Genomic DNA, 15,297 nt, shown 5'->3' with positions numbered 1-15,297 from the left:
TAAATGTCCAAATTTCGCGAAAAAAAACAGCCGTGCCCTGTGCGTTTGTTACAATCGTGCGCAATTCCGGCGCGAGAGGCGAGAGAGACAGAAACAGAACGAAAGAGAGGGAGAGATATGCCCTCCCCCCCCCCCCCCCCACACACACACACCATGCAACATGCACACACTCACGCATACACCTTTGGAAAGCCCATAACTGTCTTGGTATATCGGCCAAGTCAGTTAGCTACCTATGCAGCACCCTACACTTGCTGGAATAGCTGGTATAGACAGCATGCTGCTTTAATGGAATCAGACACCAGGTGCACTGGTACCTCTGACCGCGAAATTCCCAGCGCATGCTCCAAGTATATTTCGTACTACGTGCAGGGCAGGCTTATGTGTGTACACAAACCTATAAAATTTTAAAAATCGTACCAAATACCATTATCATTATTGGTGTGCCATACAAAATGTGACATTTGCGTGTACTACCCCAGCCATCCTCGGCAACTGAGTATTTGTAACTCAGAGCCACTAGACATACTAACAACCTCAGCGATGAAATCTATATACCGTAAAGCGGTGCAAGAGCGCCCCACCACCTTAAACTCTTCATGGTCATGTTTTTGGAGGTGGGGCAGAAGAGCGAATCCTGGCTATAGGTCATACGACACATACATTGCACACGCTGCACGTTGTGCAGTCGATCCGTACTCAGTTTGCCCTTCGAGTGGCAGTGAGGCCCACACGAACAGTGAGCCGGTACTGCACAGGGCCGCGTGTGACCCTGGAACCCGCAAGTTCTTACATGGTATTACCTTACACATACTATCAAGGTGGGGCACTCGGCCATCTGGTTTTCTTTTCCCTGGCTGCAAATCAAGGTGGGGCACTCTGTGGTACTTTGCGGTAGTAACGACGCATACACGCACAAGCGCACACATGCATGTACCTGTCCCTCCAGGAAATCGCGATTCCACGGATGCAACAAATTTCGCGTTTTTAGCCCAAACCCGCAATTTTCTGCAAAATCCGCAAATTCCCGCGTTTTTTGTTGTTTTCTGCACTCTTTTTACATGTACATGACTTGTACATCTTTATGCACTTTTCGCGCAGTGCTTTCCATGATCATGATTGTACATGTACATAATGTCATTGTACTGTAGCTACAGGTTATTTGCACAGTACGAATCTTACTACTCTCGAATAGATCTACTGCCCAAATAGCGATTCTACGGATGCAACAAATTTCCGGATTTGGCCAAAAATCCGCAATTTTCTGCAAATAATTCCGCAAATTCCTGGCAAGTTCCGCGTCTTTTCGCACTTTTTGCCGCATTTTTATGTTTTTTTTCTGCCGCAGCTTCTTGCGCAAGTTTTTGAGAAATTTTCCGCAAATTCCTGCAGGGACAGATGTACATTCACCCATGCTCTGACAAGGAGAGCTGAACAATGGGGCTCTTGCCCGGTGACCGGAAACTGTTGTTACTAAGCTTTGGTGTGTTTGCTATACCAGTGGACATCGTTTACCATTTTTCCTCAGACTTTTATTTTATTTTGCTACTTGGTGTTTGCAGGCACTGCTTGGCCGGGCCGTGGTGAATGTCAACTATGCCGGTAGGTTACTATATTGTGCTCTGTTCAAATATTCAGCTTAAAATCCAGCCTTGTGGTCACTCTGTGTAGATGTCCATGTGGTGTGCGCGTGTGTATGTGCTTGCGTGTATGCTTGTCTGTATGCTTGTCTGTATGACCAGTTACGCTGTGAGCGATATGGCTGCAGTCATTATGCATTATGTACACATATTCACGCACACGCGCGTGTGTGTGTGTGTGTGCAGCAGCATGTGTGTATGTATGTGGGCAGGGATGTTACAAGGATATCACACTGCAGCCATTATGTATTATGTACACACGTGCGCATGCGAGCTCACGCATCCCTGCATGTGTGTGCATGGTGTGTGTGTGTGTGTGTGTGTGTGTGTGTGTGTGTGTGTGTGTGTGTGTGTGTGTGTGTGTGTGTGTGTGTGTGTGTGTGTGTTGCAAGGATAATTTATTTATGGGATGACTGAACGTTCTCTTTCTCTCTTTTGCTGTGTGAATTTTGCAGGGCGCAATCGTGCATATCTTGGCTGGGGTGCCATCCACATTGCGGCGTATTTCGGACATTTGCAAGCGCTGAAGCTTCTACTCAAGGTTGGTGGCATGCTCTTCGTGTGATGGTGGAATAGTGAGGCTGTGTAGCTGCTGGGTAGTACAACACGGATAAGACGAACCATTGGATTAGACTGTCTCCTCTCCTCGGGACAAGCAGCGCCTTTCACATACACATCGGCGCTGCTTTCACAAACTGTCACATAAGGCAATCCAAAGTCGTCCCGAGAGGCCGAAACTTAGCTAAGACGAATCTTTCGGCGGGAAGTGGCCTTTCGAACACTGCAGAGCTGTTAGGTGACTACATGTAGTGTCGACTTGAGGCCTGGATCCACCTTGAAATCACCAATGCTTTGTGTTTGAAAGTGCAATTTTTATACTCCACGCCATATTCCCTGTTTGTGTGTGTAGCGCGGGAAAGTGCAGTTCTACACATACTGTGAAGCGATAAATTTTCACGGCGCGCACATTTCTCATTTTTCAAGAGCTGCAATGGCTCATGATGAAAAACTTTCACGATTCGATCTCTTCAGTTGGATCATGTCCAGAGCAGTTTTAAAATATGGCAATATTTTTTTCACGAATCTGTGATGAAGAGGTGCTGCGACTCCGGCGATATGTGTGATGTTCGCGAAAATAGCAAAATGTTATCTCTAGCGAAGGTTTCCTACTTTACAGTAGTAGCTTTGCATTAGTGCTTGGCACCAAGTTCCTTCTATATGCTTGGTGCCAATGACCAACTTTACTGACATTTTGTTTCCTGATGATGCTACATGATGAAACTGAGAGAGAGAGAGAGAGAGAGAGAGAGAGAGAGAGAGAGAGAGAGAGAGAGAGAGAGAGAGAGAGAGAGAGAGAGAGAGAGAGAGAGAGAGAGAGAGAGAGAGAGAGAGAGAGAGAGAGAGAGAGAGAGAGAGAGAGAGAGAGAGAGAGAGAGAGAGAGAGAGAGAGAGAGAGAGAGAGAAAGTTACATTTATAAAGACAGGTAAGTCTAACAAATGAGGACTGAGACCTCTACATTAGAAAACCCAAGCGCTTTCAGAGCCCTCCGAAGAGAGTCCGGGATGAAACCACGCACACCTACCTCAACCGAAAAGGAAACGACCTGCCACCCGTTTGCTCGGCATTGATCGGCCAGATCCGCATACCGCCTGTCCTTCCGCGAGTTACTGACACTGAATCTGTCCTCAGCACAAACTGTCAACTCCATCCAGAATACAATCCTACGACTCGTAGAGTACAGAACTATATCTGGTCGTAGGGTGGTAAGTGCAACAGAGCTAGGGAAAGAAATCTTTGCACTAACTGAGTCGACAAGAAGTTTCCAGTCTGAGGCCGCTGACAGGAGATCAGTCGTAACCAACTTCCGTCTGGGCTGAACACGAACTGGCTTCTCTTCCGCCTTGCAAAACAAGATGAAGTCAAGTTCTTTTGAATTTTCGGTTTGTACGGTATTTGCAGCAGTGCGGATTCGAATCTCCTCGCGCATGTTCCTGACGATGACCCCGAGTACGTTGTCGTGCCTCCAGGTGTAACGTCCCTGGTCCAGCGACAAGCACGTGGCGCGTAGTACAGGCCCAGGCACGGCACAAACTACAGTACGGATCCACTACGGTGTTTCCCCTACGGCGTAGGTTCGTCGGAGAAGGTAGCACGAGAGAGAGAGAGAGAGAGAGAGAGAGAGAGAGAGAGAGAGAGAGAGAGAGAGAGAGAGAGAGAGAGAGAGAGAGAGAGAGAGAGAGAGTGAGAGAGAGAGTGAGAGAGAGAGAGAGAGGCAATCTGGTGCAGGTGAAACCATGTCAAGAGACCAACTGGCCAATAGGACCACTCTTTCTTGGCCTTGGTACCACCAAGTGTGTGCAATGTGCTGGGTCACCTTGGCTTCAGAAAACTACCTATGTTCATAGACCGCGATTGTATGCCTTGTGAAGCAGTTTTTTTAATTTTTTATGCTGCTGCTGCGGATGCTGTTCTTTGCATGTATGTGCATATGCGGCCTGCGTATGCGCCTTTTCACTTTGCAGAACGGTGCCAATATCAACTTGCAGAATGCATCTGGAGACACCGCCCTGCACAAAGCAGCATTCACTGCTCGAATGGTAGGTTCTTGAACTCGTACACCGCCGACTTTCTTCCCTACCTCTGTGCTGTGTGTATTAGTCACTGTACGTGTGCATGTACATGCATGTACAGGGGCGTAGCAGCCGGTCCGGCCGGACCACATTTTCGCCCAGAAGTGCCCAGAATGCAGGATTTTGCACCCTAATTTCAAAAATTTCCTGGGGGACACCCCCAGACCACCTCCAACAGTAGTGCTACGCGTCTGATGTATGCAGTGTAGCTCCTGGCTCCTTTCTGTACGTGTACCAAGTGTGATCATGCAGGGTGCTCCATGGCCCGAAGACTGCTCAATGCTCGTATAAGGCTGAGCTTTCCACACAGGCAGCAGGGAGAGTAAGAAGCTATGTCGCCACTCCTAGTTTCACGTTATTCACGTTTATCAGGCAACTAGTTTTCCTCTCCTCGCCTCGTTTCCCCTTATGTTCCGGCTGCCTGTTTTGGACCACCGGTTGCCTGGTGATCGTGAATAACGCAAGACTCGGAGTTGCTACATAGTTTCTTTCTTTCTCTACTGACTCTATGTGCAAAGTGCATGGCTGGCGGAAGGGTATGATTTGCTACCCTCTACCTACTAGTATTCTCCCAAGTTTCAATGTCGAATGGCTCTGTGTGGAATTTGTTGCCGACGGTGATGTTGATGTTGATTGTTGTTGATGTTGATTTTTTGTTGGTGTTGTTTCTGTGGGTGTTGGTGTATGGTCATGCAGAACATTGTACTGGAGTTGTTGAGATGTGAAGCAGACGTGCGCATCATCAATGCCAATGGCGACCGGCCGATCGATGTTGCGCAATCAGAAGATATTACTGAAGCTCTGAAAGGTATGCAATAGTACAGTTGGAGTGAAAGAATCTCCCCCCCCCCCCCCCCCCCTCCCACTGTACACGTGTACACACGTTTACTGTTTGCACCTATTAGAAGATGTTATCACATGTAGTGCTCTTTGTGTGCATGCTGTTCATCGGTTTCTTCTATTTTTTTCCGTTTGCCAATTATTTGTGTACTGCCTGAGGCAGGACCGGTCTGATTGTGTTGTTTTGCTAGCTTGCCGATGCATTGAAGCATCAACCACTGCTGTACACTGTACCTATTAAGTATTAGCTGAGAATGTTCTGATTGGCGCATGTTGCAAGACTCTGTGTGTGTGTGTGTGCGTGCGTGTGTGTGTGTGCGCGCGCGCGCGTTTGTGTGTGTGTGTGTGTGTGTGTGTGTGCGCGCGCGCGTGTGTGTGTGTACCCTTGTGCATACGTATTGTAGCGGCTGATCGCCGTCTGCAGTTTGAGGAAGAGCAGACATTCCTGCGTGCAGCTGCCGAGGGTGATATTAGCGTTCTCAAGGACCTGGTACGTAAGCGTTACATGCAATGCATTACATGGATGTGCTTTTATTTGTGCAAGCCACTCATGAAGCCCTGTTGGGAGAGAGACAGACAGACAAACAGACAGAGACAGAAAGAGCACACAGGGTGAGGGATATGCAGACTACGACTTATCATCGTTCAGATTTAACGAGTTCATCTCCAAGTACGGATGTTCTGTGCCCATTCCGATGTAATGCTTACTCCTGCTTTTACACTACTCGCTTGTTGCTCGTGGGGATGTGAATGTTGGCAGTGGCGGTGGTGGCCATTCTTCTCCTGTGCACACTTTGCTTTTGTTTGTTTGTGCGTGTGCAGCTATCAAGTACGGCGTCTCCCGACTTGCAGTGCGTAGATAGTCTGGGCAACACTGCACTGCACAATGCTGCGTACAGGTATGCTCGCCATTAACCAATACTCTGAAAGAAGACTGTAGTCCCGTGTAACAAATAATAATAGTAATAATAATGTTTGCGGGATCCGCGTCAACATCACTTGGATGTTCAGAAACACACAAGCTAGCCTCCACATCCCCCCCCCCCCCCCTGGTCTTGGTATCCTCGTTTTCATTCTGCTTTCATGTTTGCTGTTCTTGCAGGGGCCATGCGGATGTTATCGTTCTGTTGTTTCAGCAAGGTGTTGATGCATCAATCTGCAACAAAGAAGGTTAGTACAGTGATGGCTGAAGAGGAACTCAATCACTTGATGCAAACGCATTGTGCTGTGTTGTTAGTGCATCTGCGTATAAATGACTGTATCTGAACTGGTGCTAGGTCATTTGTCAATTAGGTATTGCCAGGTTCTAATGTGTGTGTGTGTGTATGTGTGTATGTGTTTGTGTGTGTGTGTGTTTGTGTGTGTGTGTGTGTGCGTGCGTGCGTACGTATGCGTACGTGTGTCTATGCATGTGTCCATGTGTGTGTATGATGTGCTGGGCTTTGTTTCAGGCAAGACACCATCGCAGGTGGCATGTAGTGCTAAGATCAGGGCGTTGCTGGACATCAAGCCCGTACAGGTTAGTCATGACCCAAACTCTTCGAATCAAATGTTTCTTATCGTATTTTTCAGCAGTGTGGCAGGCTGGACGGAACCACGAACATGCAGGGCAATGACCTACGATACGACCAGACCAGCTGAAGACTTGATGCCGGGGTGGAGAAGCTGGCAGGCGGACATATCATCAGCACCATCACGCCGTTTCCATGTCTCTTGCTCATCAGATACTGCAAGCTGGAGACCGAGAACACGAGAAGATGTGAGCTTCTCCGCTGGTTTGGTCGAGAGACTCAACTTGGCGAACCGCTTGCTGACAGCATCGGCTTGTGCAGCAGGAGTGTACAGGTCATCAGCATAGTTGTCAACATCGATGAAATCACGGGTGACCCACTTGACAGTCATGTCAAGACTCTTCGGTGCGATGTCAAGACCAAAGCCCATTCTGGTCATACAGTACAACTCACCATTGTACACGATAGCTTGGCACTTGTACAATGTATAGTTCAGGATCAATGCGGACCTGTAAATACGCTTTCTTTATGTCAAGTAACACACCATCTGAGTCACGGCCATGCCAATCGCGTAGCTTGCGATCACATGCTGGGGCATCAGCACCAGGAGTAGATACTAGGCACGCATTCAGAGCGCGATATTCAACACGTGGATGAACCAGTGTTGTGGCCTTGTGCTGCTAGTTCACGGCAAGTATAGGCAAGACAGCAACAGGGTCGCCGAATGACTTGCGGTCAGACTTCACACGCCAACCGTTCTCCATGCACGGCTTCATCTCTGATGCAAACTGCTTTTCCTCGTCAGCACTCAACAATGTCCGTGGATACTCGCCAATACCAGAACCAATGTGCTGGTCAGGAGCCACACCATCCTTCCATGACCAATGAGCAATCCAGTGGCCACGCTCTTCAGAGCACTCGGCTTGGCAATCATTCGTCTTCAGCGTAACCACAAACGGGGACTGTGCGACATCAATGTGGCGAGACAACTTGCTTGGCTTATCTGACTTGGATTGCTGGGTTGCAGCCGCTGCGATGTCCGCTTGTGGACCAAACACGACTGACGGAAACGTGCCCCCCAGACCATCGTAACGCAGAGTGAGGCCACCGGCCTTGCCAATGGTGTCAGTGCCAATCAAGATGTCTGTGTTCAACGATGACCGGCTATGTACAACCAGGCAATAATCCATGGTGGTGCGAGGCAAATGTACTGGTCTGTCAAGCCGTTGCACAAATAGTGTGACACTGCCGAGGATATCAAACGGCTTGTCGTCACAACTGGTAGCACAGCCAGCCAAGCTCAAGTGGTTAACAGCAGCAGATTCCACAAGTGTACTTGTGCAGCCAGAGTCTACATGTACAACGGATGCATAACGTGTCCACGCGCTGTCATTGCTGGGTTCTGGCATGTCTATGGCAACACGAACCAGGTCTCCGTCAGGTTTGGCCAACGCAAGCCACGTGTCTATCTTGCCAATTGGTGCATGGCCAGCAGCAGCAGAACCAGACTGCAAACCAGGACAATCCTTCTTGGCATGACCTTACTTCTTACACATGAAGCAAGTGAGGCCCTTCGAGCTTTTCCTCTTTGGGCACTTTGTCTTCTCATGGCCAACCTCTTTGCAATGGAAGCATATCACTGGTTTTTTTTTTGTCAGACGCAGCAGTCACTGGCAGCTGTAGGGTGTGTGTGCGTTTGTGCGTGCGTACTTGGCGTTCTTGCATGCATGCTTGTGTGCTAGGGTGCATGCGTGTGAGTGTGTGGAGGGGTGGAAATCTTCTTTCTAGGCTCCATTCTGTTCTCTTCTTGTTTCCTGTGTTGTTACAGGCTGCTCAAAAACCAGCTCAACGGTTTGAGGGATTTCTGCTGAAGGTGAGATCAAGATGAGCGGGAAATTCAAATTTTATTCAACAGTGCATGTCGCGATTTGGGGTTGCTTCTCGGCCCATTGCGTTTTATAGAAAGTCCGGAGAACCAATGCTTGAATGTGTGTACTGGATTACTAGTACACTGTATGCACAATGTGTGCCCCTGTGGCCTGGTGTAAAGGAGTGTGATTGAGTGCATGAGAAGCTATTGCCTTCTTTGCCTCTGGGGATCAGGTTTATAACAATTTCTTGACTTATCTGCTTTTCTGTATACTTGTAGTTGAAGTTGATGGTCTGCATTGCTGTTCATTCTATGCTGGTTCCCCACTAGAAGTCGAGGTTTTTCGGCAAGCAGCGATGCTGGGTTGTGTTGGATCAAGGTGTGCTTTCCTGGTTTGCTTCGAAGTAAGTAGAGCCGCCCTTCTGCTTTCTGTGACTCCTGCCTTTTTTTACTACTTCAAGTAAACTACAGCCTACCAGGTTGTCACTGCTGTTGCTTGGCTTTCCCACCTTTTAGCCTTGTCTTCATGCTCTCTCTCTCTCTCTCTCTCTCTCTCTCTCTCTCTCTCTCTCTCTCTCTCTCTCTCTCTCTCTCTCTCTCTCTCTCGCTCTCGCTCTCTCTCTCTCTCTCTTTCTCTCTCTCTCGCTCTCTCTCTCGCTCTCTCTCTCTCTCGCTCTCTCTCTCTCTCTCTCTCGCTCTCTCTCGCTCTCTCTCTCGCTCTCTCTCTCTCTCTCTCTCTCTCTCTCTCTCTCTCTCTCTCTCTCTCGCTCTCTCTCTCGCTCTCTCTCTCTCACACACACACATGTGCGCGTGCTCTCTCTCTCTTTCTCTCTCTCTCTCGCTCTCTCTCTCTCTCTCTCTCTCTCTCTCTCTCTCTCTCTCTCTCTCTCTCTCTCTCTCTCTCGCTCTCTCTCTCACACACACACACGTGCGCGTGCTCTCTCTCTCTCTCTCTCTCTCTCTCTCGCTCTCTCTCTCTCTCTCTCTCTCTCTCTCTCTCACACACACACACACACACACACACACACACACACACACACACACACACACACACGTGCGCGCGCTCTCTCTTACATACTTTTTTTTCTTCCTTTCTATGTCTGGTTGTCTCGCACCTTCCTCCGATATTTGTGGCGGCATCTGGTATTCATTTTCGTTCGTATCATGATCCTTGCGTTCTTCCAGGTCAGATGCTTTTCATCGCAAGAAGCACCTCGGTTTCAAGCATTTGGCTGATGCTGACCTGGCTGTGAGTTTTGTGGGTGTGGGTATCTGTGCGTGCATGCATGCGTGTGTGGCTGGGTGGGTGGGTGTATGTTTCTCTAATTTTCTTTCCTTGCCTTCTGTGTGGAGTGCAGGAACGTTCAGGTTTTACTGCTTCATATGTGCAGTGTGTAACGTTTGCTTCTCTTGTGCTTGTCTGGCTGCTGTACACATGCAGACAAGTATGGATGACTGCAACTCTTTCAAGGTCCAGTACATTGACCACGCCGTGCAGATGTGGACTGTGCCGACGGAACGTTCGACTGATGTCGACCGCCAGGTGAGTAGTGACGATGGCCTCTACTACCGTAGTCGAGATTGTCTGGCTGGGAAGGCTGTAGCAGTGTAACTGTGGTCAACATTTCTGGAGATTTGTTCGTTGTTGTATGGAGGCCAGACTGGATTCTGAAATTGTGTTGTGTGCGTTGTAAGTAGCTTAATAGTACGAAATATGTGTGCACTGTGCATGCTACTGTGTTTGCAAGTACGATACCCTGGGTACTCTGCTTTCTACATTGTATGTGCTGCTGGTTGTGGGGATTGATTCTGTGCAAACTGCTGATGTTCTGCTCATTCGGTACATGATGTCAACAACTAATGGTCACAGCCTTCATTGGCCTTTACAGGGGATCATTCATCTGTCTGCTCTACCCATGCTCACCTTCAGGAGGAGAATAGTGGTATATGCTGTATGTTCTCGCTACTGTTGTGTCCTGTGATGTACCGCTTTCGAGTATGTTCTATCTTGTGGCATGTCGTTTCAGCGCTGGATTAGTGCTCTGGTACAGCATCGACTACACAGCACACGTGAAGTGCGGCCGATGCGCTCAAATTCCACGAACAGTGCCGACTTGGAGGATCTCAAGCCACTGGGCAGCATCGAAGAGTGCTTCCAGGTGCGTGGTCCCGTTATGATCCGATTAACAAGTCTGATTTATTGGTGCAGTGGGCATGAATAGGACACTGTGGCTACTGTAAATTATGCTGATGTATTGAGGGTGCTGGTTTATGAAGTGCTGGATTAGAGAGGGACGACTGCCATGGTTCTAATCACGGAATGTAAGCTAATGCATGGAAGAATGGACTGCTGATGAACGAACACCTTAGAATTGCATTCCAGTGCCTACCCTCAAAGTGAGATGTGCAGTGTGCATTATGGGTACGAGTAGCTGGAGCAAAGGTATCCACATTTCGAGCAGTACCTGCACTGTTCAGCGTGATGTTCTCTTGGTGTGCTGACAACACATACCACACGGTTTCCATTGCACATGCATTTGGCCTGTCTCTGGGTGGGTGTATGTGTGCGTGTGTACGTGTGTATGCCTGTGTGTATGCCTGTGTGTGTTTGTGTGCATGTGCCTGCACTTGTGCGTGTTCTTGTGTTATCAATCATGCCATGCAGAACGCTGACGCACACCGGCTAGTATTAGAGCGGCAGCTGCAGGAGGTTGCTCAACTCGTTCACACTGCTTACGGACCGTCCAGCACGCAAGGTTAGTTTTGTTGTGAACATGTTCTACTACGGTGCAACAACAACAATGTTGGCCACTTTTCATGAGTACATGCCTTTGATGCCTGTTGTTGATTGAGATGCAGTAAGTGTAGTGTGGAGAGCCATTCGTGTGTAGCCCCCGCCTAGATTCACGTGTACAGCTCATTTATGTGTGAATTATTTGTTTCTTTATCTTTGTTCAGCTGTCTTCCTACGCTGTTTGGGTCCCACCTCTCATGAATTTTTTCTCTCTCTCACTTTTCTCATCTTGCCGACTTTGAAGAATTGGAATCTTGTTAGCAATGTCCCTTGCTGTCAGTTTTGTCTTTGTATTGCACTGATTTTTCTTGTCCCCCCCCCCCCCACTGCTATGTAAATATTGATGCTGTTACTGTTACTGTTAGGGGCCGTCCGGGGTTACCGATTGTTTTTACAAAACGAAAAGTTTTAGTATTTTTCAGCCCCCACCCACCGACCCACCTTTTCTGCAGGTAAAACGAATTCCAATAAAATATTGATGTCAATTTTCGACATCCAGAAGTAACTGGGCATTCTCCATCAGCATTCAATAATTATTTTCAAAACGAAACTCCATCAAACCCACCCACCCACAAACGAAAACATTTCGTTTTGAAAATATTATTGGTAACCTTGGACGGCCCCTTAGGGAGCATCTCATAAGTTCGCATTTTTTTTCTAAACGTAACGCATTTCGAAACGGGGGTAGGGGGGTAACGCCCTTTTCGAATAGAAAAATGACAGTTCGCACATTTTCTGGATTTGTACATACTGTGCATGCAGTGCATGTGCTAGATCGCTTCAGCAAATGAGCGTGTTTAGGTGTAGATCTACATCTATGTGCCTGTATTTGGAGATCAGCCTTGCATTGCATGCATACAGGCTACTCACAGGTGTCAAGTGTCACATCACTAGCATCATCAAACTGTGTACTGTACCTGGTCAGCTTTTACAGTACACAGTGGTTGTGGAGGAACTCTGTTTATGTGCGTGTACATGTCATTCATTGTTCTTGTACTCAGTAGATGCAGTACTGTATGCCATTCACTTTGACCATGTTGACATTCATGTGCATACCATGGGCATACAAGTCATGTGCATGGACATGCATGGCATGGACATGCACACTATTAGGTCCACACGGAAAATGTGCGATAAGACTTTCAAATAGAGGGGGGAGGTAGGGGGGTAAAGTCTATTTGAAATGCGTTACGTTTACAAAAAAAGTGCGAACTTATGAGATGCTCCCTTACTGTTGCTGCTGTTGTTTCAAATCTCTTGTTGTTGTTGCTGCTGCTGCTGCTGCTGCTGCTGTTGTTGTTGTTGTTGTTGTTGTTGTTGTTGTTGTTAGGGTACCATGCTGAGGTTGACTTACGTTTCAGTCAATTGATGACTACAGCACGTGACATGTGCGCTGCACTGGCTGACACTGTATCCATCATGCGGCAACAGGAGGAGGTCAGTTACCAAGACCCGAGTTTATTGACGAATGTGCTGTCAAGTACTCTGTAATGTTGGCCCCACCTTGAGAAGGCCAGTGTTTGTGGTTTCATACTCCTGCACTGCTTTGGCTTTACTCTATTTATCATGGGTTTGTGAGAGTCATCCAGTTGCTGGTAGTCGTGAGTGGGTTGACTTGTGATCGACCCTGTCTTGGTGTGCCTGTTCTCTTGTTTGTCTTATTGGCTGGCAGGTACGGCGTGTGCACTTGGAAGAGGAGCAGGAGCGCTGTCGTCTTCTCGAGGAGTCGCTACAAGCTCTCGCCAAGGAGCACCATGCGCTGGAACAGTCGCTGGGCGGCAATGTGGTAGGTTGTGCGTTGCCTTTATGAAGTGCTGGCACTCCGCTCTGCACATTGTGTGTTGGCCGTAATCGTCCGCAAAATCTCATTTTCCCGCACAGCTCCCTGGCGGTGGTGCGAACAGTGTGCAGCACTCCTGTTCTGAACCATCTTTCATTATCTTTTTCCTCTTTGTGTGTGTTCTCGCATGCCATGTTCTGTTGCAACCTGGGATTTCTGGCTTGTTTTACACTGGTCAATGCCTGTGCAGTCCGAGTCGCACTACCAAGTTAATGCACTACTGGGCAAAACTAGCACTCAGTCCACTGCCTGCTACCTTTTATCCACACAGTCTCCCAGGACGGTGATGGGTGCTGCAGGCGGCGGCGGCTCTGGGGCGTCCTCGCTGGTGCACTCGCCCGTGAGCAGCGTCAGCCAGTACTTCGAGGCGGGCTCGGACGACGAGTTCTTCGAGACGCGCTCGCACGTCAGCTCTCGCATGGACGAGGACACGGCCTCGGTCATATCGGAGTCGATGGCCGACCAGCGCGGGGTCCTGGAGGAATGGCAACCGGATGGCTACAGGTACATGTACTACATTCGTTACTGTCTGATTATTGTCTATTTTCCATGGTCTGACAAGTGAGGGAGACAGGCCGATTTTGTTTGAAATGTCCCTGCTTGTATGGTGTACACTGCTATTTCTGAGGTGGAACAGGAATTCCAAAAGATGCACTGATGTGATGGGGGCTGCTTGGCTTGCAACAATGGAATGAAGGTGTTTCCCTCTGGTACTGCAGGAGCTGGTTCACAATAATAGAAACTATCAGCGTGGGATGGCAATGGGCAATAGCGAAGGGTTCTGGTTGAGTAGTATTTTAAATGATATAGGGTGGAGCGGTGGGCTCTACAATCTACAATCTATTCTGATTATGGATGTGCTGGCTTTTAAAAGTAGCTTTCCTCCGTGCACTTGACTATGCGTTCATGTATGCATTCTTGTATTGCATGTCTCATTATGATTAGCATGCAATGTACTACCCGAAGTACTGAATTTACTTCTTTTGTACTCTATATTCTAATGTATCTTCTACCTCTTCTCCCTTACGAACATACTTTCTCATTTTCCATACTTACTTAGGAGACTCCCTTCGATAGGCATCTATTTGCCTCTGGAGGATCCGTGAAATAAAAATCAACCAATCAATCAGTCATGTGTATTTAGCCCACCTCTTCATCGTGTTTACTGGGGCAGTACAGTGTTTCAGCAACATGGATGTCTTAAATGGAGGTGAATTCGGGAGTCTTACTGACTGGTTTGTACTGTATCATTCTGTCACTGTAGAACTAGCCTGCCATGTCCAGCAATCTCTCGTGCTGAGTTCAGTCTCTGGGCCTTTCTCAAAGAGTGCATTGGAAAGGATCTGTCTCGCGTCACCATGCCAGGTGAGCTGATCTCTCTCTCTCTCTCTCTCTCTCTCTCTCTCTCTCTCTCTCTCTCTCTCTCTCTCTCTCTCTCTCTCTCTCTCTCTTTCTCTCATCCCACCCACGCCAGGGGCATAGCCACCGGTCCAGTTGGTCCGGTTTTCACCGGATCACTTTCGGGCCAATTTACTTTTTTTTTTAGGGAGCTGATAGGAGTTCAGCGATCGATCGGGTGCACAGTACTGTCTGCATGGTTTTCATAAATTGTGTTGGGTTAAACTCAGGTAGTCGTCAAATACCATATATATTTAGTTTTAATTTAAAGTTGACAATTTGTCCTACCACAATGGCCATGACTGTGCGTTTTGTGTGCCCTGCTATACATTTCTGGTATGTGTCACCACGTTGCGTTCTGCCGTAGTGATTAACGTATTACGGTATATTGCAGAGGGTGTGATTTCTGATGTTTTGCTTCCGTGTGTTTGCATGCTCAGTTATGTTCAACGAGCCGCTGTCGTTCACACAGCGAGTGGCAGAGTCGCTGACGTACGCATATCTCCTGGACCGTGCGTCGCTCAGTGACGACCCTGTTCTCCGTCTCCAGGTCGGTTCTCCTCCTGCTCACCATATGTATGCACATGTGCATGTGCTAGTACTGTGCTAAGCAATGAGTGCTCCGTAGTGCCAACAAAATAAAATTAGCCAGGGCACTGAAAATGTCATGCCACCAAAATTAGAATGGCTACAGTACAGCACGGAAGACACGCCGGAGTCCTTCGTATTTGGACGGATTTTACATGTAGGTGCAAAATCCGAATACGGATGAG

General features: G+C 48.1%; 1 protein-coding gene across 3 annotated transcripts in view; it reads left to right on the top strand.

Annotated features, from left to right (window-relative positions):
* The window catches only part of LOC135809683 (oxysterol-binding protein-related protein 1-like), a 49,544-nt gene that overhangs the window by 24,453 nt on the left and 9,794 nt on the right, over positions 1-15,297 (top strand). For 2 of the 3 annotated variants that reach the window (XM_065323091.1, XM_065323089.1), the window contains exons 2-20: positions 1,563-1,602; positions 2,096-2,181; positions 4,164-4,238; positions 4,968-5,079; positions 5,516-5,601; positions 5,934-6,010; positions 6,214-6,281; positions 6,563-6,630; positions 8,451-8,495; positions 8,823-8,896; positions 9,678-9,741; positions 9,934-10,035; positions 10,520-10,651; positions 11,158-11,248; positions 12,617-12,723; positions 12,959-13,072; positions 13,398-13,630; positions 14,391-14,491; positions 14,965-15,074. In XM_065323091.1, coding sequence (XP_065179163.1) covers positions 4,236-4,238; positions 4,968-5,079; positions 5,516-5,601; positions 5,934-6,010; positions 6,214-6,281; positions 6,563-6,630; positions 8,451-8,495; positions 8,823-8,896; positions 9,678-9,741; positions 9,934-10,035; positions 10,520-10,651; positions 11,158-11,248; positions 12,617-12,723; positions 12,959-13,072; positions 13,398-13,630; positions 14,391-14,491; positions 14,965-15,074 — 1,587 coding nt within the window. In that variant the 5' untranslated portion in view covers positions 1,563-1,602; positions 2,096-2,181; positions 4,164-4,235. The remainder of the gene's footprint in view (positions 1-1,562; positions 1,603-2,095; positions 2,182-4,163; positions 4,239-4,967; positions 5,080-5,515; positions 5,602-5,933; positions 6,011-6,213; positions 6,282-6,562; positions 6,631-8,450; positions 8,496-8,822; positions 8,897-9,677; positions 9,742-9,933; positions 10,036-10,519; positions 10,652-11,157; positions 11,249-12,616; positions 12,724-12,958; positions 13,073-13,397; positions 13,631-14,390; positions 14,492-14,964; positions 15,075-15,297) is intronic. The other variant, XM_065323090.1, reaches the window with a different exon arrangement.

The sequence above is a fragment of the Sycon ciliatum genome, chromosome 2 (genome assembly GCF_964019385.1).
Source record: "Sycon ciliatum chromosome 2, ocSycCili1.1, whole genome shotgun sequence".
Classification (NCBI taxonomy): Eukaryota; Metazoa; Porifera; class Calcarea; order Leucosolenida; family Sycettidae; genus Sycon; species Sycon ciliatum.
The sequence above is the reverse complement of the archived record's forward strand: the minus strand, read 5'-3'. Positions and strand labels throughout refer to the sequence as shown.